We start from the raw sequence: 25,211 nt of genomic DNA on the forward strand, positions 1-25,211 counted from the left end.
AGGGTAATTTGCACCTCGCTCCTGCACCTACACGCCAAGACCCAGCTGTTGTGCTACCAATCAAAACATTCCCATTGGGACAAACCGGGATTCTGACAGGCATATTGAGTTTACTTCATTCAGTGACGGTCTGAATCGATCCTAAGCCTGGCCTTTTGAGATGAAATCCATGTGGAACTTTTGGACAGTTGGTCAACGACGGATGTTGGTTGTTTGCTGCAACTTACCCCGCCTGCCAAACTTGGATATGCAACTCAAGATAAGAGCGCTTGATCTTGTTACTCTCATTTACTTAATCTCCGCATCTATTGTGGAAAATACATTGATTCGTAGTCTGCCCCAGAGAAGCGGTTGCCATGACTGAACCAGAAGCTGCTGTGCCAGGAGGCGGAGTTGAAATAGCCCAAGACACGCATATCGAGGCCCCAACCGAATTGGAAGTTGTCACTCAGGGGGCTGCAATGAATGCCGAGCCCACCCCTCTGCATACGAACGTCTTGACAGGTAACTCGAACAATGGCCTGAAACTGGAGATCGTGGCTGCGTATTCTGATCATTGACACCAGCACTCGAAAAGGGAGACGAAGTCATCGGGGTTCACCAGTACGGCACCTCACTTTGGTCGGATACCAAGAGAATTGATGTTCAAATGACTGATGGTTCAACCCATTCTTACTTTCTGAAGGTGAGTGCGTAGTTTCTCAATGTGTGTCATTTCGTAGGCTCAAAATCAACGGCATACTGATCATGTAACTCTCTACCCATCCAGACAATGAGCCTCAGGGATGCCGCAGAGCGAGTCTATGGAGAGTATGAGGCCATGTCAGCCATTTACAGAACTATGCCCAGTATAGTCCCGAAGCCCCGTGGCTACGGGCTCTGCGACCAGGAGAAGGGCACTTACTTCTTCCTATGTGATTACCTTGACATCGCACACGCGTTTCCCGATGCTGTCGACCTTGGGAAGAAGCTCGCCGATTTTCATCTGAGCAGCAAGTCTCCAACCGGCAAGTTCGGTTTCCACTGCACGACCTTCGACGGGAAGAACCCCTTGACCACCTCTTGGGACAGCAGCTGGACCTCCTACTTCCGGCGGCTCCTGCACGACATCTACGAGCTCGAAAAGGCCGCGAACGGGTACTGCAAGGAGTTCGACGACGTGATCCAGACCACCCTGGACAGAGTCGTCCCGCGCCTCCTGGACGCCCTCGTGGCCGAGGGCCGGACCATCAAGCCCACCCTGATCCACGGTGACCTGTGGGAGTCCAACATCGGCACGGACCGGGCGACGGGCGAGATCTTTCTGTATGACGCGTGCGCCTACTACGCCCACCACGAGAAGGAGGTCGGCATCTGGTGGTGCGCGCACCACCGGATGGCGGACGCGAAGTACCGAAGGGAGTACTTCAAGCATTACCCGCCGAGCGAGCCGCGCGAAGAGGCCGACGACCGCAACCGGCTCTATGCGGCGCAGACGATGATTGTCACGTCGTTGGATTTCCCGGATCGGGGGATGAGGGGGCTCATAATGGCGGACTTGAACTATCTGATTGATAAGTATGAGCTCCGAGGGGAGGAGGAAAGGAGGGTCATGTGCTCGAAGGCAAATATGCGAGCTACCCCTATCTTTTGAGAATCACCAAAAGCCGCAATAGGGGTACCTCGTATGTCTCTTGGACCTTTGAGAAAAACTCCTGGGATTACTCAGTAGCACATATTTGCCCTCTGATTGACGTGTATGGGCATTAACAGCCGGGGTGCTCGTAAGCCGCCATTGCTGAATCAATCGATCATTAGGAGGATCATCTCGAGAGACGAGCTCACTACTATACTATCTGACGAGATATTGAATTAGACTGAAGTGATAACTTCATTTCCCCTATGGTTACAATTTGAGGGAGCTCTCTTTAACGTTCTTGGTGTTTCTGGTAACTCGGTGTGTAAAATGACGGCCATCAGGGTTATGAGTACCTCGCAAACCTTGGAAAGGACAAACCCTCTCAACGTGTAGCAATCTGAGCTGGTATAAGAGCAGCACCAGTCGACTCCGGCTTTTTCTACATTTCAACTTTTCTTTCTTTCCAACTCGAGATGTCTCGGACAGGAGTATGGGTTGTATCTGCAACACAACCTTCCCCGCGCAAGTGGCAATGGCCGAGGGTTACTGGGGGCATAGAGACATCGCAAAACTGGATTCTGTCATCTGTTCCTTTCACCATTTTGTCTGTGATGAACCCTGCGGGGAAGCTGATACCTCTCAATCTTTCTGTACATTTTGTCGCGTTACTCGAGCGCAGACGCTTTTTGTGATATCCAAGTGGGTAGCATGCTCGTATTCCCGGTAGTCGCGCAGATAAATCAACATTTTTCACCTCTCCATACCTAGGTACATTCAAGCAGGGGAGTTCCATTGGTCATGTCCATAGCTGCCATCTATAAATTGAATGCGAAGCTCCTTGTATGTTTGTTCATCTTCAACTTTAGCTCTTGTAAGTGACCGGATATTTGTTCCTTGAAAGATCGCCAGCTTTATTCAACCACCATTCGAGCGTGGCAAGTTGCTTGTTGGCAATATGCTTCTCAGATATCTCACAAAGCCCAGCTGTTCGAGCTACCTTAAAAACCACCTACACAACCGACCGCGAGTACATGTATGGAGTAATTAGGCCAGTCTGAAAATGATCTGGCCGGCAGACAGGGAAGGGGTTCCCCGGACAAATGGGGGACCTTCTACGGAGGAGGTATCAATTGATGGATGTGAGTGGCACCCAAATTTCCTTACGTAACCGCCTGCAGCTTAGGGGTCTAAAAACGAATACATAGAACCCAATCCAAGCAGGTAAACTTTGGATTCAACTTCGCTCATGCGCAACATAGAGCCATGGAATATTGAACGACCAACTGATATATATCTGCATTGGTACTCCCCCTACTTGAGGACATGTGGTCCTGTCTGCGACGTCGCATTCCCATGGCATGTACCGAGCTGCCTAAACCGGCTGGCTCAGGAGGGCGGCCTAGCGATGACGGCGATCGTAGGGGCTGATAAGGCCTTATCTCGCTCTGTCTAACCCGAGGTCATAGCTGTTCGCAGTATTGGCGCCGAACCACGTGGTAAGCCAAACAAGTCAGTCTCCCTACGAACATTACTCAACCCTCTCGTATTCCTTATTTAGTTGCTCTGTCTTCTTGTGAATTGATTGAGCTGACGAAACCTGCAATCTTCCCGCCCTCTACCATGACGCGACACACTCCCGACTTCTTGCGACAGCGCGACTCCAACCTGTCCCTTCGCATGGCTGCCGCCGACAACGCAGCGAGCATGTCGCAATCGACCACCAGCGCGACCGGGCGCGATACCCGCCGAGAAGCCCCTACTTCAAAGACCGTCAAGGCAGCGGACATTAAGCCCGAAAACTATACTACGCCTTTCTGCGAGTTCCTGCAAGAAAACCCAACCATATTCCACACCGTCGACCACTTCAAGAGCCGGCTGGCCAAGGGTGGCTACAAGGAGGTTAGCACATTACCCTCTTCCTACATGGCATAATATTGGACTCGACTGATCAATGATGATGTAGCTTCCGGCAAGAGACGACTGGACCGGCAAGGTGCAAGCTGGTGGCAAGTACTACACCACGCGCAATGGCAGCTCGTTGATCGCCTTCACCGTCGGGAAGGCCTACAAGCCGGGCAATGGAGTCGCCATGATCGCAGGTCACATCGATGCTTTGACGGCCAAGCTCAAGCCTGTCAGCAACAAGCCCAACAAGGCGGGCTACCTCCAGCTGGGCGTTGCGCCCTACGCTGGCGGGCTGAACGAGACCTGGTGGGACCGCGACCTGAGCATTGGCGGCCGCGTTATCGTGCGCGATGACTCGGGCAAGACGGCATCCAAGCTCGTGAAGCTCGGCTGGCCAAGTAGGTGCCACTATATTAAAGACCTAGAAACGTATGGACGCTGACCTGGTAATACAGTTGCCAAAATCCCTACCCTTGCTCCTCACTTTGGCGTGGGTATGATGGGCACAAACAACAAGGAGACTCAAGCGGTGCCGATTATCGGACTTGACAACTCCGACTTGTACCCTTCATCCAGTCCCGCTACTCAAGAGTCTCTCGGTCCTGCGGGCTCTTTCGTTGCAACGCAACCTCCTAAGCTAGTGAAGCTGATTGGTTCCGAGCTCGGCATCAAGGACTACTCCCAGATTGTCAACTGGGAGCTTGAGCTGTTTGATTTCCAGCCTGCCACCGTCGCTGGAATGGACAAGGAGTTCATCACGGCCGGCCGCATCGACGACAAGCTGTGCAGCTGGGCCGCTTTGGAGGGTCTGCTTGCTGCCGAGTCTGGCGAAGATGAGGGCATTATCAAGATGGTGGCACTGTTTGACGATGAGGAGATCGGCTCCCTCCTCCGCCAGGGTGCCAAGGGTAACTTCCTGCCCCTCGTGATCGAGCGCACCGTCGAGTCCCTCTGCGAGAAGGCGTCGGCGTCGTACGGCCCCAGCGTCATCGGCCGGACGTACGCGCAGTCGTTCCTGGTGTCGGCCGACGTGACGCACGCCATCAACCCCAACTTCGCGGGCAAGTACCTGGACGACCACGCACCGCGGCTCAACGTGGGCATCGTCATCTGCGCCGACTCGAACGGGCACATGACGACGGACGCGGTCTCGACGGCGGTGCTGACGCGGGTGTGCGAGCTGGCGGCGTGCACGCCGCAGACGTTCATGATCCGCAACGACTCGCGGTCGGGCGGGACCGTGGGCCCGACGCTGAGCAGCGTCATGGGCGTCAAGGCGGCGGACGCGGGCATGCCGCAGCTGTCGATGCACTCGGTGCGCGCGACGACGGGCAGCTTGGACCCCGGGCTGGGCGTCAAGTTCTTCAAGGGGTTCTTGGACTACTTTGAGAAGGTCGATGGGGAGTGGTCTCATTAATAAGTAGATTGAGCAAACTACATAGGCGGCACTACGTAATACCCGATGCATGTCTATTGGCTTTGTTATAGGTTGCAGATAGACTCGTTACATAAATAGAACAATGTCAAATCTTCGATGACTTGCCTGTTGGTTGGCTGAGATGTGGACGAGGTTCCCGAACTCCATCTGGGGGAATCCAGTACAGCTTCCACCTAGGCAACAAATAGCTGCATTCAACTCAATCAAAGCCAATTAAATGCCAAAGCTTCATCGGATCTCGTAAGAACATTATTGATGTCTCCCTCATACCATTATTAAATGGAAAGTGCCAGCAGCAGTATTTTCCCACTCCAGTTCAACGTGTTGTCACAGGTGTAGCTCTTCTCTATCAATTGACTGATTAACCTACCTATTTGATTGAATTGCCTGCGTACCCTTGTACCCCGCCTTAGCTACAGCCTACGGTAGGTACATGTACCTACAGCCCAGCCAGCTCAAGCTCGGGCCAAGTGCTTAGGTCAGCGAGATTTAGCTGCAATCGCGTCCCTCTGACGCCTGATGACAACGCAGCGCACCTCCGAAAGGGAAGGAAGCTGAGGGTCTGAGGTCGGAAGCGAGAGCCCTAGCCTTGCCTCGTCCGCATCCATCCAACAACATCCATCAACATCCACCTCACCACCACTACCCAACCCATACACCACTTTGCGCCGACATCAAGCGCATTTTCTTGTTTATTGCCTCAATCCAACAGAGCAATATATTGCATTTCTTGACTGGGACATCGCAACAGCAAGATGGTAAGCTCCGAGCACCGTACCCCCCAGTCGCTTTCGTCATTCACTGACACTCTCATCACAGGGTCAAAACCAGTCGGGCATGGGAGGCGGTGGCCCCGATGGAAACCAAGACAAGGATAAGAAGGTATGTTTTCTACTCATCCCCCTCTATATTTTACCTACAGTGCTCGCCATGTGATGGCATTTATTCGTTGCATCCACTGACATGCCCTTGCTACCAACAGAAGGAGAAGCCCAAGTACGAGCCTCCGCCACGACCTACCACCCGCGTCGGTCGCAAGAAGAGAAAGCAAGCCGGTGCCTCGGCCTCTGCTAAGCTGCCTGCCATCTACCCGACAAGTCGATGCAAGTTGCGCTTACTACGCATGCAACGTATCCACGATCACCTACTGCTCGAGGAGGAATATGTCGAGAACCAGGAACGTCTACGCAAGGCAAAGGCCGCCAAGGACAACTCGGGCCCTCCCGTGTCCGATCTCGATGCCGGCACCGACCGCAACGCCGACGAGCGTGGCCGTGTAGATGACATGCGTGGCAGCCCCATGGGCGTCGGCACTCTCGAGGAGATGATTGATGACGACCACGCCATCGTTTCCAGCACGACCGGCCCCGAGTACTACGTCAGCATCATGAGCTTCGTCGACAAGGACCTCCTGGAGCCCGGTGCTTCCGTGCTGCTGCATCACAAGAGCGTCTCTATCGTCGGCGTTCTTACTGATGACACAGACCCGGCCGTCAACGTCATGAAGCTCGACAAGGCCCCGACCGAGTCGTACGCTGATATCGGTGGTTTGGAGCAGCAGATCCAGGAAGTGCGAGAGTCGGTGGAGCTGCCGCTGATGCATCCCGAGCTGTACGAAGAGATGGGTATCAAGCCTCCCAAGGGTGTCATTCTCTACGGTGCTCCCGGTACCGGAAAGACGCTGCTGGCCAAGGCTGTTGCCAACCAGACGTCTGCGACTTTCCTGCGTATCGTCGGTTCCGAGCTGATCCAGAAGTATCTTGGCGACGGCCCGAGACTTGTGCGACAGCTCTTCCAGGTCGCTGGTGAGAACGCGCCCTCTATCGTCTTCATCGATGAGATTGATGCCATCGGCACAAAACGTTACGACTCGACATCGGGCGGTGAGCGTGAGGTGCAACGAACCATGTTGGAGCTGCTGAACCAGCTGGATGGTTTCGATGACCGTGGTGATGTCAAGGTCATCATGGCCACCAACAAGATCGACACTCTCGACCCGGCCCTGATTCGACCTGGACGAATCGATCGTAAGATTCTCTTTGAGAACCCCGATCAGAACACGAAGCGCAAGATCTTCACCCTGCACACGTCCAAGATGAGCTTGAACGACGATGTGGACTTGGACGAGTTCATCTCACAAAAGGATGACCTGTCCGGTGCCGACATCAAGGCCATCTGCTCGGAAGCCGGTCTCTTGGCACTGAGAGAGCGACGCATGCGGGTGCAGATGGCGGACTTCCGAGCTGCCCGGGAGCGGGTGCTGCGGACCAAGCAGGAAGGAGAGCCCGAGGGCCTGTACTTGTAATCGAATATCCGCCTGCGCACTCACTTTATGTACCATAGCCTCGAGAGTTGGCAACCAAGTAGCTGTTGTTGCGGGAGTTGGTGAATAGAGCAAAGGGTTCTGATGCCGTCCATGCATGCTGTCTTATTATGTCTACTTAATGCCGAATGGTGATAGCGCGGGTGCGTACGTATGGAGAGTGAAATGAGAGTAGACCAGACTTGATTGATATCTATATATGCCACGAAGAAGCATTAGGGTCACGGCTTTCCTCCCTATCATGGCGATGAGAAGGTATTGCCGTCAAGTTGGAATGGTTGCTAATTATCCGACTACTTGTGATTCACTGTGTTGTGTTCCTGACGGTGGACGAAGACATGTCAGTTTCAGGGGGTTTTACCTATCATGGCCTGGCCTAGAATGATGACGCTGGAGCTAACCGTCAGTTCGTGGCCATGGTGGAGGGTGGAGGGTGGAGGCTTTGGAGGGGTGCGGGGACCTGGGCCGACCCCCTGCAGGCCATGATTGGTAGCTCCTGGGAATCGGCCAGCTAAGCTGTTCAAGTGAACTTCAAGTGCCTTTAGCTGCTTGCCGTTGCTTGCTGGCTATTTGATTCCCCCCATCATCAACAAGGACCTGCGATCCCGCATGCCTTTTTACGACGGGATCAATTGGCTGGTGTCCAGATAGACGAAACCCCCAGCCCCAACTTGTGTTCTGTTTCCGCTACTTAGCTCCAGCAAGCAGCACCTCAATTGACCACCTCCCCACGTTGGGGTCCAACACCGCCCAGAATGAAGAGTTCCGGTCCGCTGTCCACGAGCTGGACAACCTACCTCTGCCTCCTCTCCATTCTCTGCTCGCTCTTCACGCCGGTCGTCTTGGTGAAAGAGAACGATTTCAAGAAATGCCACCAGTCCGGCTTCTGCAGGCGTAACCGCGCCTACGCCGACCACGCCCTGGCCCAATCCTCATGGCAAGCCCCCCTACAAGATCCTCTCGGCCGAGGGCGCCGCTGCCGCTTCCCTCAAGGACGGCCAATTCGAAGCCACCATCCTCAAGACCGTCGACGAGCAGGGCTCCACCGTCAACCTGCCCCTCACCGTCTCCTTCCTCAAGTCGGGCACCGCCCGCGTCACCGTCGACGAGGAGAAGCGCAAGTCCCAGAGCATCGAGCTCCGACACGACAGCAAGGCCCGCAAGGAGCGTTACAACGAGGCCGAGAAGTGGGCCATTGTCGGCGGCCTCACGCCCGACGCGGACGCCAAGATCACCCACGAGGACAAGGCGGGCGTCACCGTCCAGTACGGTCCCGAAGGTGCCTTCGAGGCCGTCATCAAGTTCGAGCCCTTTGCCATCGACTTCAAGCGCGATGGAACCACGCAGGTCCAGTTCAACGACCGCGGTCTGATGAACATGGAACACTGGAGAGCCAAGGTCGACAAGCCCGAGCCCGAGAAGAAGGAGGGCGAGGAAGGCCAAGAGGGCGAAGAGAAGAAGGCAGAGGAAGAGCCAAAGAAGGAAGAAGTCCCGGCTCACTTGGACGAAAGCACCTGGTGGGATGAGACCTTTGGCGGCAACACCGACACCAAGCCTCGCGGCCCCGAGAGTGTTGCTCTTGACATCACCTTCCCTGGATACGAGCACGTCTATGGTATCCCCGAACACGCTGGCCCGCTGTCACTCAAGGAGACGCGAGGTGGCGAGGACAACTACGAGGAACCCTACCGCTTGTACAATGCCGATGTCTTCGAGTACGTCTTGGACAGCCCCATGACGCTGTACGGAGCCATTCCGTTCATGCAGGCCCAGCGAAAGGACTCCACCGTCGGTGTCTTCTGGCTGAACGGCGCCGAGACCTGGATCGATGTGACCAAGGCCAAGGGTTCCAAGAACCCGCTGAACCGGAACTCGAAGGCCAGCACCAACACGCACTGGATTTCCGAGTCCGGTATCATGGATGTTTTCGTCTTCCTCGGCCCCACTCCCAAGGACATCAGCAAGAACTATGCCGAGCTGACTGGTACCACTGCCCTGCCGGCCGAGTTCTCGCTTGGCTACCACCAGTGCCGCTGGAACTACGTCTCGGACGATGATGTTAAGGAGGTCGATCGCAAGATGGACAAGTTCAACATCCCCTATGATGTCATCTGGCTCGACATTGAGTACACGCACGAGAAGAAGTACTTCACTTGGGACCCTGACATGTTCAAGGACCCCATTTCCATGGGCCAGCAGTTGGACGACCACGGCCGCAAGCTGGTGACCATCATTGATCCTCACATCAAGAACGTTGATAACTACCCGGTGATTTCCGACATGAAGTCCAAGGGCTTGGCTGTCAAGAACAAGGATGCGAACGACTTCGATGGCTGGTGCTGGCCTGGTTCGTCCATGTGGATCGACGCCTTCAACCCCGCCGCCATCAAGTGGTGGACCTCGCTGTTCAAGTATGACTACTTCAAGGGTACCATGGAGAACACCTACATCTGGAACGACATGAACGAGCCGTCGGTGTTTAACGGCCCCGAGGTCACCATGCCCAAGGATAACCTGCATCACGGTAACTGGGAGCATCGCGATGTTCACAACATTAACGGCATGACCTTCCACAATGCTACCTGGGAGGCTCTGGTGAGCCGCAAGAAGGGCGAGATGCGACGACCATTCGTCCTTACCCGTTCCTTCTTCGCTGGATCTCAGCGACTGGGCGCCATGTGGACGGGAGACAATCAGGCTAGCTGGGACCATCTCGGTGCCGCTGTGCCCATGATTCTTGCCCAAGGTATTGCCGGCTTCCCCTTCTCTGGAGCTGATGTCGGTGGTTTCTTCGGCAACCCCGAGATCGAGCTGCAGACCCGGTGGTACCAGGCTGGTGCCTTCTATCCTTTCTTCCGTGGTCATGCTCACATTGACGCTCGGCGCCGCGAGCCGTACATGGCTGCCGAGCCCCACCGCTCCATCATCACGGCGGCCCTGCGTCTTCGCTACAGTCTCATGCCCTCTTGGTACACGGCCTTTTTCCACGCCAACCAGGACGGCAGCCCCATCATTCGTCCCATGTACTGGACCCACCCCAGCGAGGAGTCTGGTTTCGCCGTAGATGATCAGTTCTTCGTTGGCTCTACCGGTCTGCTCGTCAAGCCCATTGTCGAGAAGGACAAGTTTGATACCGAGGTCTACATTCCCGATGACGAGAACTACTACGACTACTTCACCTACAACAAGGTCTCGGCTCAAAAGGGCAAGTCCGTCTCCGTGTCGGCGCCCATAGAGACCATTCCCGTCCTCATGCGCGGTGGCCACATCTTCCCCCGCCGCGACATCCCCCCGCCGGTCGACCCAACTGATGAAGTTTGACGACTACACCCTGGTCGTGGTGATCGGCAAGGACGGCTCGGCCAAGGGCGAGCTGTACGTCGACGACGGCGACAGCTTCGAGTTCGAGAAGGGCCAGTTCCTGCACCGGGCCTTTGAGTTCAAGCAGCTGCTGCTCACGTCCGAGGCGGCGTCGTCCAAGCCGTCGGCCGAGGAGGGCCAGGCGGAGGGCGAGTGGATGAAGCAGTTCCGCGACGTCAGCTTCGACAAGGTGGTGCTGGTGGGCGCGCCGTCGTCGTGGGAGGGCAAGAAGGAGGTGCCGGTCACGTCCGGGGGCGAGACGCACAAGGTCCGGCTCGACTTTTACAAGGCCGAGGGCGGGAGGGCGGCGTTTGCGGTGCTGGGTCGGCTGGGGGTCCGGGTGGGGGCGGATTGGGAGGTTGATTTTGCGTAAAGGGGCTTACTACCTGACCTGGTCGATAGGATAGTGGCTCCGTAAGCAAGTAGAGCGGATTCACGATAGAAAGGTGCGGAGTAAGGGGAGAAAAGTAGGTGTGACAGGACAGGCAGCTAAGATGAGGGATCTCATATACACCATGTTCAAGGAGATATGAATATAGATGAAATAAACGTTGCTGAAGAAGATCGATGTGGTATTGCTTGATATGTGACATGATATGGCGTGCTTCATGTGAAAAGGACATGATAATGTCTGTATGATCGAGCCATTGCAATAAGTCCTAGAATCGGACATTCCCTGGCTGAAATAATGGCCTTCTTCTTTCTGGCACGAGTATGTGGCAGCCATGCGTGTTAGAAAATGCATAAACCATACACTTTCGCGCCCTGAAATTGTTTAACATTTACTTATTGATGCTTCATTTATATGACAACTGAAATGATGCTGTTCCAGTCGAGGAAGCGATACGGCAGGTGCGCCTCACGTGTGGTTTGGAGGTGTTGCTGAGGGAGTATTCCTCCTAGCTGTCGTTTGTGCAGCTGAGATGTGCTTGAGTAGGTACTGAATGTCCCACTCTCTAAGTCTGTGGACTTTCCAAGTCTCTATTCTCGACACTTACTGTGTGGCCGGCACGAAGCCAAAGGTGCTGCCTCCACTGGTTTTCTATCCTCGAGACACGCATTGAAAATGGGCGGCGGTGGTTTGGCCCTTTCGTGTCTTGGGGCCAACCAGCCGCCACTACCACGGTCTCCCTTCTCTTAGCGAAGGGCCCGAAGGAAACAAATCTCTAGTGGTTGCGGGCTTTGTGCCTTCAGGACGGTAGGCTGCGTTTGTCCTCCCTATGAACGTACGTGGGAATCGACACATCACCAGCAGCTTGATAGAGTGCCTAACTGGTCAGCTTAGCTTCTCCAATATCGCCGTCTATTTGAGCGTAGGAGACAGAGGGGGGTGGATAGACGAATCCCAGAACTTCCTTTCACTTCAAAAGAGAGAATCGGGGTATTTTCTTTTCATGCGTAAGTTAAAGATGTTAAAGCTCTGCTAGGGATAAGCACTTGAGAAACAGCGCCGTGATGCCCGACAAGACAGATGCGGGCATTCTACGCCGGCCTTTTCGCTCGATGCCGAACGATCGCGAGGGCACCTCCACGACGTCACCACCATTGGGGGGGCTCGCAGCACACTTTCTGCACGGGAAGCATCGGTGAGATGTGCGTCGCACCGGGAGGCTTTGTCCAGACTGCCGTGGGAGCCGAGTCCGGGGCACGGGCACAGACAGCCGCTTTCGGCCTACGGCCCCTGGACGGAGGGTTATCGCATGCCTTCGGCCCCCGGTTGCGCGCAACAGCCAGGCGTGGGTTTCACGGGCCCTTCCGCCGGACGGACCACTCGGCGATGACATGATTCCGCCCGCGCGAACTCGCCGAGACGCAGTCCTCCGCTTTCGGCATGTGTGTGTGTGTGTATGCTGGTGAGGTTCTCCGGAACCCAGAAGCGGGCATCATATCGTCAAACACGCGAGCCGACGCGACTCGGCTTAACGCGGGCCAGCCAGCCAGGACCACGGCCGTCCTGCTCCACGTTCTACCATGTGGCTGCCAGCCCAGACAACCGCACCACCCCGAGGCGGCCAAAGGAGTGGAGAAGTAAGGAGAGGGGGCGTGGTGACACAAGCGACATTCGGTACCGGACGGGGAGTTCGCCAACGCTCTGCGCAGGAGGCCCGCCTGGCCGCAAAAGAGCTGTTGGTGGAGTTTCCGCCTTGGACTCATGGCGAAAGGGGGAAAGGCGTCTGGGGTGTTCAGACGGATACACTCGCGGCAACATCTTGCACGTGAAATAAGAAGACCAATAGCAAGAAGGTTTTCAAACCAACCCAGATACTTTGGAAACCAGCACAAAACAAAAGTGAGAAAAACAACTTGGCCGCATCGAGAGTTTCCATGGATATGGATGTTTTTAGCTCATGTCTCTGCTGAACCGACGACTACAAATGCGCATACCCTCATGTCGCGTCTTGATGATGATGCCGGGCGACACATTCCCGACCGCTACCGAGAAGTAGCACACGGAGGGGTATCCAACATACTAACATCAGTCCTCTTAAGAGTCGAAAATGGGAAACGAAGCAAGACAAGCATGTACATATAAACCAAAATCCCACAAACGACGGGCCTGGGTCCGAGTGTGTTCTGCCAGCTTTACACCGCCAACAACCTTGAAAGTGCAATAGCTAGCCGCATTACTGACATTTAACAGCATCGGAAATGGCTTTCATTTACCAATAGTCAGAAACGAGTGGCATTCCATTGGAGTCAATTCTCCTGGGTTGGAGGCCAGCTACCACTTGATATTGACTGACTTGAGCAAGGTAACATGGAAGAAAGTCAATCAAACACAAGGCTGTAGCTGTACGAGAAGCTTGCGCCCGTCCAGACCACACAGCAGAGAAAAAAAAAACTGTCAACACCTAGCACATGGCTCACTTTCATAACACACAATTCAAGCCAAACTCTCGCAGGTGGACATATGCATGTAGAAGACACTAGATATAAGTTTGTAAAGATGTTCTTTTCTTTCTAATAAGCTATGACGTTGAGGCATTTCTAGTCAGGGGCTAAATCATACAACAGAACGCTCTCAAATCCTGCGAGACCCGATTCTCGGTTTGCCTTTATATCCTACTACTTCTTTGGTATGTCGTAAAAATAAAATAAAAAGGGGACGCGACTGCAGTGGATGGAATATTTCTTTTCTGATCGCCAAAAAGCACCAGTCATCGCCGAAAACGCCAGTTTGCCCCCCTACCCAAGTTCCCAGAACAACATAGAACACTTACCCAGTAGTAGACCCTCATTGAAGTCCGTATGCTTTCTTTGCAATCATTATTCGAAAAAGTCCGGTTTTTCGTGCTGTAAACTCCCCAATCTCTTTCCAGCTCTTTTTGAAGGTAAACGTAATGTGGTTTTCGACCGCGTGTCGAAATTAATAATCTTTGGCGTAACAATGGTTCCCAGTGCAACGAGCCCCATCCAGCAGGGGAGAGTGGCCATGTCTAATATATATACAAGAGTAAATCGAAGCAACGAGGGGAAGACGATCAATATGGATAAACAGTATGCCCTTCAGGATGTTACCTCAGGCCACTGAAATCCATTTCGGAACCCATTTGGTTCAATCCCATGCCACTCATCGTGACGTTGTCCGAGTTTGTTCTCTGTAACGCATGGAAGTCGGCCACGGTCCGCGGCACCTGCGGTGTTTGTTGGTGCATCGAGAAACTGTTCGTCCTCTGAGGCGGTTGTCGGTTGAGGATACTGCTCATCATCATATGGTTGTATGATGGGTTATGGCTCGAGCCTTGTGGCCGATGGCCCATCCCTCCTATGCCCTGAGATTGGCTCATGTTTTGATTCAGATGCGGCATCTGGCCATGGATGTTGTGGTTTGGTGCAACCGCCTGCGACTGGAAGCTGCTATGTTGTTGTTCAGCCTGGGTGGTGACCGGAGCCGACTGATTGATGGACGCCTGTTGGCCCTGACCCAATGGATTCATCACCATATCCTGCATGGGGTTAAACCCGTTCATGTGAACTTGCTGGTTCTGGTTGTGGGGGTAATCCATGCCAGGCGACACGACGGCGGGCGAGTTGGCCATAGGGAAAGGCGAGCTCATCTCATTTCCAGTAGGAGCGCCAGTCGAGCTGCCAGAGTCAGTGATCTCGTCGATCCGTTGCACTGGGGCAGGTGTGTAAGGTTCCGACTTGAACTGCTCAGCCTTGAAGTCGGTCATGACAGGCGGCTGAGCCATGCCAGCGTTACCAAATCCATCAAAGATGTCGATATTGCAGATATTTTCGGGCACCCGCTGCAACATGGGATTAGCGAGCCTGGGCAGGATATCGTGCACCTTGCTGAGGAGCAGAGGCATGAAGTGGTGCTGGCCTCCTCGGAGAATCGAGACAAGCTGCAGCAGCGCCTGGAGGTGTTGCTGGGGTCCAATGCTGAAAGGGTCTCCGGAGGATGGCTGCATGGCTAGCACATCGGTCAACGAGCAAGCAATCTCCATCAGCTTCGCCACCAAAGGCACGCCGAGTACGTCTGTGCTCTGGGTAGAGAACTGCGAAGTGATGGACATCAGGTCTCTGGAAACGTCCAGAGGGTACTGATATGACATGTCCTCGCTGTTCGGAGGTACACATCCGCTTTGCATGCTGAGGTGCCAGTTGACCGTCTTCATCCATTGCTGGTTGGTGCGCATATCGCCAATCTGAGAATCTCCACCATTCATATACGGCGAGTTCATTTCCGAGGCCTGTTTCTGAAGGGCGCCGAGGTAGGACGGTGAGCACTCATTGCGTGTCTTGTTCCAGAACAGCATGAACGCGTCGTCGAACGGCCGGAAGAGGTTGACCATCATGATGAATCCGTTGAGCTGATGAGCTAGAGGATCTGAGGGATCATCATTCATCGTCGGTGGATTTATGGCAGTCGGGAGTGACAGAGGTCGGTTATATTTGAGTGCGTATGCCCTGGAATTCAAGGTCAGCCGCAACGATATACAACAGGAAATGGGAGAGAGGAGCAACAAACCTTTCGGCAACAAACACGAGCCAGTATAGACGCCTCCGCCTTGAAGACTCGATACCATCAAACTGCATGAATTTCTCTTCTTGGGTCATACCACCCATGTGTGCCAGTGTGGCGGCTTCTCGGAGATGGTACCAAGCCTTCTCATGCATCTCCAGAGCATAGTAGCAGCCGAAGATGAAGTAGCTTGTGCAGAGAGTATTGAGTGTCGGGGATTCCGTGTAGTCGTACCCCTTGCGCACGCGCATGGCTTCTTCTAGAAGCAGGTGACTCGACGTGATGTTGGCGCCTGGGTGCTCGAAAAGTGGATCGTTTCCGGGCATGACCATGCCGGGCTGCAGAAGTACGAAGGCGCATAACGAGGTGAGTAGTGTGTATGTGTCCAGGCTTTGGTCCATGTAGAGCGACTGCTGTTCCAACCTTTGGCGGTTCAGGATCGGCATTGTCGGGTACATGTGTGCGAAGAAGAACTCGATGCTCTCCTTGATCAGCTCATTTGACAGTAGCCCAGTGTTGGGCTGCAGCGACGGCGTGCATGGCGGGCTGTTGATGCCATTGAGGCGGCTCTGGACCTTTGCGGAGAGGCTGGTGGCGCGTTGTGTTTCGCGCAACTCGCTGATGACCTTGGCCCTGGATCCCTTCGGTCCCTTCTTTTGAGGGATGGCGTTGTAAGTGCAGGTCAATTGAGCGGACGAGCAATTGCGGCACGGGTTGATGCCGTCACACTTGACTTTGCGACGATGACAAGCATCGCACCTAAACGGGAATATCACGTTAGCGACCAAACCGGGCCCCCGACCAGATGCGGCCAGCGCGCTGGGTCATTCGCTACTTACGCTCTTTTCACAGCGGTCGACATGTTGCCGACTGCTGAGACGATGTCGGTCTAGATAGTTGAAATCTAGAGACGGCGGGTGTCGCGTTTTGGGTTCGGCTCGAGTTTTGTTTGGTGTACTAGGAAAGGTGTTGATGATGCCTTTCGCACGGATAGATTGCAGGGCACGGCACGATAATAGGCTTTGTGGAGGAGACAGCGCCGGGCACACTCCACGACCGGATTTTGCGGAGTGGACGTTGGAAAATGGATTGGTTTGGGAAGGAGAGATTGTCACGCTTCGTTAATCGGCCCGTCGTGGTGAGAAAGGCGGAGGAGCGAGAAATCAATTAGGAAACGCGGGGGATTCGAGTCCGGGGGGTCGGTTGGGTGTGCCGACAACCAGACTGCAGAGGAAAAGAAAAGGCAGAGGGAGGAGTCTTGGATTTGTCCCCTTCTGCGACAGTCTCGAGTGGTGGTTTTGCTCGCTTTTCTGACAAACGAGGGCTTTTTGCAGCAGCCTGGATCTTTGGGGGAGGGGAGAAATGAACGACTATCGTGACAAGGTCGAAAGTCTGGCACGACAACCACGCAACAAGGCAAGACAAGAAGTGGATGAAGGGGGAGGGAGAGAGAAGGGAGGTGGACAGGGGGAGGAGAATGGAGAAGATGAACTACCTCGGGCTGGTCTGGTCCTGGCTGGCTGGCTCCGGCTGGCTCCTGCTGGCTCTAGTGGCAGTCGTGTGGTGTCGCTTCGTGGTGTGTGTGTAGCCAGGTAGCCCGCTAGGGGTGGCCAGGACAGCCAGGGCCCCAGCTGCCCAGGGCGAAATGAGGGCGAAAAGGGAAAGGCGCGGCGCCGACATCCACAGCGCCCACAGGGAACTTCACGCACTGGGGACGCTAGAGACGACTCGGTTCTAGCACCGGGCAGGGGGGCTTCGGCGAGCGAATGGGATGTACCTACTGGTGGTGGTGGATGGATTACTGGAGGCAGCTTGGCAGCAAGCAGGCAGGGAGCGGCCGGGAGAGACTCGAGTCGAGAGCAGAAACAGGAAAAAAAAAACCGGCATGCAGACACACATTGATTGATACATTGATCGATGAATAATAATACCTAACAAAAATGGACACGCCTCTTGGCGGCACCACGCTGCGCTGCAGCAACCTAGACGCCAACTGTTTCCGCGCTACTGTACAGAAGTACGGGCGACAGTGGTGAGTGGTAAGCCACTCTGCCACTGCGACTTCACTACTTTAGACTAAGATGCTAGCCGAGAAACTTGTTTATGCCCGCCTCAGGATTTCCCTCGCTCCCTACCGTACTCCATACAAACGGTTGGGGGGAGAGTTGGGTGATGGATGTGTGTGAGTGAGGGGCGATCGTACGTTGCGGACCTCCTTACTCATGCCATCGGGGAGCCGTTACTACGATGGGTTTTGTATGCGAGAGGCAGAGAGAGACAGGTCGGCCAGCCTGAGGACGAGGATATACGAGATACCTTTGCTGCTGCTAGTTTGGGATGACTGTGGCTTGGGGAGGAGCTGAGATTACCCATGCCATACGACCGATGGGAAAGTATTGCTGATTTCACTTCCAATGGCTGCGTGTGGTGGTGTGTGCATGTGAGCAAATGCCTGCCAGCCGCAACGTTGTATGTGGTGGTATTGCATCAAGGTTGACAGGCCAAGACAGGTAGGTCAGCCAGCGCAATCCAATGGGAGCTGGAACTCCCGGCCAGGAGGTAACTGGGTGTGTGCAAGTATTCGGAATAGGAACGCCCTCGGTGCCTCCCTGGCTCCGTGCTCGAAGGCGAGCCCCCTACTGTTCTGGCAGGACTGACTGGCAGACTGGCTCTGGCTGACAGGGATTCTGGCAGCCATCATCGCATCTCTGCTACCGATTTGAATTGTATTTCGCACACCTACTGCACACCTTCCATTGATGCGGAGGTCGGAGGTCGGAGTTCTCACGGTGTGACAGGTTGGCTTGGAGGTCAGCAGCCGTCGAGCACCACAGCCGGGTCAATCTTGCCTTGGAATGGTTGCTGTTTTCCGTTTCGGTTGCGACTTCAGCCGGCATGTGTTGTAAATCCTTTCGGATATCTAGACACCTTCCTTCTATAGTTCCCCCATATGGGCGGGAGGATTGGGAGATCCTGTACACCGCAAAGCCAGCGGGCTGGCTTGCTGGCGCGCTATGATATGCACAACATTGGTGGCCAAGCCCGCCATTGTCTCTTGCCAGACCAGGGAGTGCCAGGCACTATCTCCAAACATTCGCAAGCCAGCTCACGAAAAGCTACCCCTGGAAATATGTGTTGTTGGTAGCATACGTTATTCCAATAGTCACCGGAGAAACGCGCGCCAACATGCTCCTTCTATTATTCCGGTCTCTACACCCATCATCCTGGCTAGCAGGCATAGGTCAGACGATCTTCAGGTATCAGAAGGGGAGATTTCGCGAGGACTTCCCAGAGACAGCCGAAACAACGCTGATCCGGAAGAGTAGAAGCAGCAAAGTCACAGGGCTGAACCCAATAGCCTACCTACTACAAGTGTGTACATAGGTGGCATGCCGTTATGCCGGTGCTGACCGTTCCATCCAAATGATCAATTTAATAGATGCTGCTGGGCTACATCATTAGATGGCTTGACACTAGTCGCAGACAAGTTGATAGTCTGCCATCTAATAATGGCATTGGCAAACTCGTGGTTTGAAACTCACTCCAGCCAAACTAGCTAGCATGAATTGGATGGCAGGTCGGGATTTGGGTAAAGTAAGAAACTGGTGTGTGCACGTCTACAGTGTTCAGTATACCGTATGGATTATGCGCCGGAGACAAACGACGGGCGCCTGTGCGCTTGCGAGGACTCAATTCCGCGCTGGGGAAAAACAAGTTTACCTGAATGTGGTAGTTCGGGCGTAGGTATCGATTGGGGAAACGATCTCTCCCATATCTGCGGCCATTCGGATTTGGGGGATCGTACACACAGTATGATACTATGATGCGGCATGGGAGGGGAGCGAGTAGCAGAGTAGGGTAAGTAGAGTTTGTGTGCAACTGCGTAGTGCATTACTTAATATCACCGTACGGAAAAAAATTGACCAGCGCGAACGAATAAACGGCGAGACGGCCGGACAAGAACGGTGTGGCGGGAGAAGCGTCGAAGAAGTCCTGCCCAGGTTCCAAGTGTTGATGCATTCCTTCCATTGCATGAAGCTAGGCCCGGATGCGCGTTAGACCTGCGTTAGGGTGTGCATCACGAAATGAACGGCGGTTCAGGTCTTGGTGTGCAGCGCAGCGCAGGAGGGACAGGCAGACAGCAGCACGATGTGCTGGACGTGCTGGGCTACTACCAGTAGTAGTCAGTCACTGTACGATGAACTGTGCTCTTGATTGGCCGGCAGTTCAGACGACGGATATTTTGCTGTTAGCAGTTAGCCAGGCTGTAGATTCTCGAACTAGTCAAGGCGCGACTCCATTTCCGCAGTGGGGATGTTGCCGTGCGTTCCGAAGCGAGCGACTTCCGATACCTGCTACTACCTACCTGAAGGCCAAGGTGATGCACGCATCGTCCGTTTATTGTTCCCGGCCGTTCTGGTTGCAGTCTGACGGGCGCAGCAGCAGCGCTTGGTTGGTTTCCAGACAGGTTTCTTTTGGTTCTGTTCTCTGACACGTGACCCACTGAGTAGGGGACCATGGATTTGCGGCAATCATGGATCTTGGTTGCAGAATTCCCATTTTTCCGAGGGTCAAGCTTTAGCCACCTATCTCAGACCACGTTTGCATTATGTATCGTACGAATCTAATCGGTATATATCGCAAACTCCGGGCTTTGGCCTCATCCTCACCCACAGCTGCATCGACATATCGAGAGCTGCATCGAGACGTCACAGCGAGGGTGGTCCTTTCGAGGGGCTCAGCAAGTCTAGAAGGGCATCTTGCAGCGTGAGTGGTGAGAAGGGCAATGTTCCAATGCTGCATATGCTGATCCAGTCCCTCGATCGAAATTTAGGGGACGGCCGACAGTCATTGCTGTTCAGGGACGTCGGTCGGGATTGTGCGAGCTGAGCTGGAACCAACCAACCCGAGCTTGAACCTTGGAACCAGCCCGTCGTTACACGGTCCCCATGAATAGCAACTGTCTCTTCCATTGCTTGGTGTACCTGCTAGTTCGGGTATGCGATCGACGCGCCGGCTGGCTATCGTGCCTAGCATGCATCCAATTGACTCGGCCGCAGGGCCTATCCTTCGGTCTGCCCGTTTATTTCCCCCCCAAAGGTACGGATATTAGCTTAGATCAGCACAGCCTTGCCCCAATGGCCAATTGATCATCGAACGGAAACAGGAACAGGCTGAACGTTTTCGCATTGGGACCACCTATTCTTTTTTTGACTTTGCACCCGCCCACCAGACAGCTTGCAACAACCTGCAGCAACGTTTCGTCATACCAAGCAATTTTTTCTTTTCGTTGACAACGGCACCCCTACTGCCCATCAACCAGGTATGTAATGGTTCGCATCGCCTTTCCAACCACGGCAGTCGATACTATTCTGTCACAGCCCGACTGGAGTTTGTGACACGTCGACATAAGACTCGGGTGGATACTTTGTATCCTGCTGGCCAGCGGCGTGGAAGGAACGAAGAAGAAAAAGCGCTCTCTCTCGTTTGTCGTTTGTCGCGTGGCGTGGTAGTAGACAGACAGACATGCAGGCGTCCCATTGCCGAACCGACTTGCCAAGTATGCCAAGGCAAGGGTAGGGAGCCAAACAACTCCGGCTCCCACCTGCCTACTCGTAGATATGTCGGTATACTGGCAATCAACCGGGTAGCCGTAGAGGAGATGCAGATTTTTTTTTCTCTCTTCGATTTGCCATCGGAATTGGATCGATCGTTCGGTTGCCTTAAGATTGCAAGTTGGCACCAGGCCATAATCACGAGACACTGCAGCGCTATTCAGCGAAAAAGAGACCACATAATGCGGAGCCCTATCCCCGCGCGCAGGCGCCCGGCTGGGTGAAGCGTCACGGAAAGCCGTTGAACAAAGCATCTCCTCCCCCGTAACTCCTAAGGCTCTCGTCGCCTTTCTCTGGCCAATCCTCGGCCCGATTGCGCTGAATCCCGTGTTTCTGCGCAACTGGAGCAGCACCGCACCAGGGGACGGGCGGGAAGCGGGCTGGGTTCCTGGGTATAATACGGAAGTTGCCATTTGCCGATCCCCATTGGCGATACGATCGATATGCTCGCCTTGCAGCAGTGTCGCAACCGGCAAGCCAAGCCGGCACTCGCCAGCTCGGCACACAAGCTCAGGCTCAGGCTCAGGTTCAGGAGACAGCTCGATCCCAAGCTCCTCTCCGTCTGGACGAGCTTGCTTCTTGCCCAACGTCAGCATGCTATGCATGCCAACAGGCAAGATGAAACCAAGAAACAGAACAAACTACGATGCTTCAGGCAATTCCCCCCGAATTGCCCAGCCCAGCCAAGCCCAATTTTACCAAGGAGCCGCCAGGTGCGCGCGCTTCAGGTTCCTGGGCAAGGATGCCTAGATAAACCGTCTGGTGCGGGCCGTGCGGTGAAAGGGCTAGGTGGCTAGCACCTGCATTCATCATCAGCCTCACAGCCTTGATCGATGTAGTAAGCACTTAGCTCCACACACGCCTACAGACATGGCACGGCACAGGAGCACGAGACCGACACGAGACGATAGCATCTAAAACATATGAGTGCACCATACTAAAAACGATCTCGGTGCAAGCCGAACATCAACCCATAGGCTCCTAATAAAAGGTTGGGAAATGCCACGCCGACGGGATGCACCGACAGGTGTCACATGTCTAGCTCGACGCTGACGTGCCCAATGCTGGGTCTGCTGTTAATATTCCAATTTAGTGCCGCCATACCCGTGATTCACCGCTCCCGAGAACAATGCTCTACTCAGTCTATCCCACAAACGCCGTGACGTGAATGAATGCTTCCGCCATCACCTACAACCCAAAGTCGCACTCGTACATGCCTGCTGGCTCGCTCAGCTCATTCAGGAGCAGCCGCTTCTTCAGTACTTCTTGCGCTTGGGCAGATACTTGACCCGCTTGGCGCAGTTGCCGTGGTCGCCCTTGAAGCTGTCGCTGGCCGGGACGAACTCGCCGCTCTGCAGGCTGCCCTTGACGAAGTAGACGTACCAGGCCTCGTGCAGGCGGTCGCGCTTGCGGCCGCCGCACTTGAGGATGACGCGCCCGCCGCTGAACCGCTCGAGCACCGTCTGGACGATCTCCAGGTCGAACGTCTTGGACGACGACGGCACGATGCCGGACTGCTCCAGCGCGTAGTACGTGTCGAGCTGCTGGAACAGGCCGAACGCGCGCTGGAAGTAGTCCACCACCTCCAGGCCCGGCTGGTAGGCGTCGCCATAGCAGGACGGCGCCAGCGTGTTGATGCAGGTCGCGTGCTTGTTGTACTCGTGCTCCCAGAGGTGCTCGTTCGTGCCGCTGCGAAGAGGGGAAAGGAAAAGACGACGCGTTAGTTCATTGACTGAAATAGCCTCATGGTAACGAAGAAGTAGGCAATGATATACTTCCCCCTTTCGGAGGGGAAAGCGGGTAAACGTACTATTTGGCAACCCAGTAACGGCTCATGTGGCCCAGAAGCTCGTCCTGCTCGTAGTGCTTGAGGATGGCAGTGATGTTGTTGAATTTCGGGGTCATGCCGCAGAACTGGTCGTACGAGCCATCGCACAGATCCGGCCTGTAGCATTGCAGCGATCAATCGTTAGAGAATGTCCGTATCCAGCTGAGTAACTCGGGTATGATGTCACGGCTGTGTTCCCTGCTCCAAGTACGTACCAAAGGCCGTGTGCGGTCCAATCCGTCTCCGACCCTCCTACATGTGTCGACTCGTCCCAGAACTGGGTCAGCAGCAGGCGGCCGCCCGGGTGGACGAAGCAGCACGAGTCGGCCGCGGTCTGGTTGTTGCAGCTCGTCGGGCCGTCAATCGGGCAGGTCGGGGCTCCGCTCAAGGGGATGTACGGCGTGACAGGAGCAATGCCAGTGCCGGCGGCGGCGGCAGCTGTGGTAGTACTGGTGGTAGGATCGGTGGGGCCGAGGAAGGGAGCCAGTGGGTTCGGCACGTCGGACATCTGCAGCGGGACCTGCGAGATCAGGTTGCCCGCGTAGGCAAAGATGGAGCGTAAGGATACAGAAGGTGCCATGATGGTGATGATGGTGATGATGATGATGGAAGCACGATGCTGCTTCCTCTGCCGGAAGAAGAAGAAGAAGGGGGAGCTTAGAGTTTATTGGATGGTTTAAGGATAGGGATAGAGATAGGGATAGGATAAGATAGGGTTGGTCGAGGGAGCTGTGACGTTTCCAGACTCACCTGGAGGGGCAGACGTCAGCTGCTGAGCTTAGCTCCCTTCATCTCAGGGTCTCTTGGGGCTGAAAAGGGTCAGTTGATCGCCATGTGACTGTGGCTGGTGGGCTATCGATAGTTCGTCCATCGGTTCAAGTTGTTTTTGGCCAAGGCAACCACTTTAGTAGATTAGGATCTTTCGGCTAACTATTCTAGAAAGCGAAACTGGTCTGCATGTGTGACTCTTGATGCTGTTGAAGCCATTTGGGTTTCCCGAGGGACCAAGGGACTCATGGTAGCCCGCCCACCTGGTCGGTTCCCTTCTCCGATCCAAATCTAACCCACAACTTTGTTCCTGGCCTAGCATCGAGCCTACCTCAAAGTCAACCATTAGGAACACCGTAATCTAATGAAATCAACACTTCCATGGAATTCTCGTCGAATTCCGGCAATATCGTCTTGTTGCAAACCTCGAATTCTACGTCATAAGGAGGCGCGGTGCGGTTTTCGTATCGGGAACAAGTGTTCTTGCAGCGCCAAGAATCAATAGCTGCTGTGTTCAGACACCTCAGCCACAAGCTACCCCAGCTTTTGCCAGTGGTCTGCCGGTGGTTACATGTTGGCTAGGTCCTTTGCTGCAGGACACTGGAAGCACATCAACCTATCATGAGTCACATCATTCCTTCTCCCGTGCTTCTCTTGCATACACGCAGTGTTGCTGCCCCATTGAAGCGACATGATATTGCTATATATCACATCTTGGCAGGCTGGGGGCTGAAAACCCAGAGCAGGGTGGACCGCTTACGACGACTCGATAGCTTGGCAGTCAGCACGGCTACACGAATGGCCTCTCTTCTTAAACCCAAGCCTCAGCAGCGAAGGGATGTGCAAAAAAAGGCGGCATTTCGTCACATCAAGCATCTCGGCTGAGATGCTTGACTCTATCGCAGCCACACATAACATGTGCATGGCAATGGGGAGGAAAGAGAGGCCGTGGTCTTGGATCCGGGGCTGTGCGTGCATGGGGGAGGCTGCACAATGCTGCACCCACATCCCTGCCAGCCTGCCCGAAGACCAACCAACGACGTAGAAGTGTATGCGGCCGGTGTCTCGGCGCCCGATAAACCACAGCACCTTCCATCACGAGAACGCAGCAGAAGAGTCAACAGTGCCGTTTTAGCCGGATCTCGCCCAGATCTCCGTCGACAGGCAGGGACAGCGGTGGAGTTTCGGTGGGGGTCTGCTGTGCCGAGCCGTCGCAAAGGCTGCTCAAGACTGCTATTCTGCACTGCAGACTCGGTTCACGCTCATGTCATCTGCAGCACTTGCAGCACTTGCCGGTGGTTTTCCTGGCTGTCCAGCCACTAAGAACGAGAGCCTGCATGGGCAAGGAGGCAAGTCCAGGGCTCTGTGGCCCAGGACTTCTGGCTAA

At 54.6% G+C, this 25,211-nt stretch overlaps 6 protein-coding genes across 6 annotated transcripts; 4 read left to right on the forward strand and 2 right to left on the reverse strand.

Annotated features, from left to right (window-relative positions):
- Positions 1 to 461: 461 nt before the first annotated feature.
- Positions 462 to 1,633, forward strand: PG986_004008 (uncharacterized protein; the record flags this gene model as incomplete). Its single annotated transcript, XM_066840230.1, has 3 exons — positions 462 to 504; positions 567 to 685; positions 770 to 1,633. 3 exons carry the CDS (start codon positions 462 to 464, stop codon positions 1,631 to 1,633), a joined length of 1,026 nt encoding a protein of 341 aa, XP_066702857.1.
- Positions 1,634 to 3,238: 1,605 nt separating this feature from the next.
- Positions 3,239 to 4,940, forward strand: PG986_004009 (Vacuolar aminopeptidase 1; the record flags this gene model as incomplete). The annotated part of the gene is made up of 3 exons (XM_066840231.1): positions 3,239 to 3,517; positions 3,582 to 3,921; positions 3,979 to 4,940. The coding sequence occupies 3 exons, from the start codon at positions 3,239 to 3,241 to the stop codon at positions 4,938 to 4,940; spliced, it is 1,581 nt and encodes a 526-aa protein (XP_066702858.1).
- A 776-nt stretch (positions 4,941 to 5,716) lies between these two features.
- Positions 5,717 to 7,266, forward strand: PG986_004010 (uncharacterized protein; the record flags this gene model as incomplete). Its single annotated transcript, XM_066840232.1, has 3 exons — positions 5,717 to 5,719; positions 5,781 to 5,843; positions 5,944 to 7,266. 3 exons carry the CDS (start codon positions 5,717 to 5,719, stop codon positions 7,264 to 7,266), a joined length of 1,389 nt encoding a protein of 462 aa, XP_066702859.1.
- A 773-nt stretch (positions 7,267 to 8,039) lies between these two features.
- On the forward strand, positions 8,040 to 11,017 carry PG986_004011 (glucosidase ii alpha subunit; the record flags this gene model as incomplete). The annotated part of the gene is made up of 3 exons (XM_066840233.1): positions 8,040 to 8,129; positions 8,227 to 10,530; positions 10,601 to 11,017. The coding sequence occupies 3 exons, from the start codon at positions 8,040 to 8,042 to the stop codon at positions 11,015 to 11,017; spliced, it is 2,811 nt and encodes a 936-aa protein (XP_066702860.1).
- Positions 11,018 to 14,159: 3,142 nt separating this feature from the next.
- PG986_004012 (C6 zinc finger protein) lies at positions 14,160 to 16,475 on the reverse strand (the record flags this gene model as incomplete). Its single annotated transcript, XM_066840234.1, has 3 exons — positions 14,160 to 15,558; positions 15,620 to 16,372; positions 16,453 to 16,475. 3 exons carry the CDS (start codon positions 16,473 to 16,475, stop codon positions 14,160 to 14,162), a joined length of 2,175 nt encoding a protein of 724 aa, XP_066702861.1.
- A 6,009-nt stretch (positions 16,476 to 22,484) lies between these two features.
- Positions 22,485 to 23,636, reverse strand: PG986_004013 (uncharacterized protein; the record flags this gene model as incomplete). The annotated part of the gene is made up of 3 exons (XM_066840235.1): positions 22,485 to 22,917; positions 23,039 to 23,173; positions 23,272 to 23,636. 3 exons carry the CDS (start codon positions 23,634 to 23,636, stop codon positions 22,485 to 22,487), a joined length of 933 nt encoding a protein of 310 aa, XP_066702862.1.
- Between the last annotated feature and the right edge of the window lie 1,575 nt (positions 23,637 to 25,211).

This window comes from Apiospora aurea, assembly GCF_038362705.1.
Source record: "Apiospora aurea strain CBS 24483 chromosome Unknown utg000003l_segment0_segment0, whole genome shotgun sequence".
Classification (NCBI taxonomy): Eukaryota; Fungi; Ascomycota; class Sordariomycetes; order Amphisphaeriales; family Apiosporaceae; genus Apiospora; species Apiospora aurea.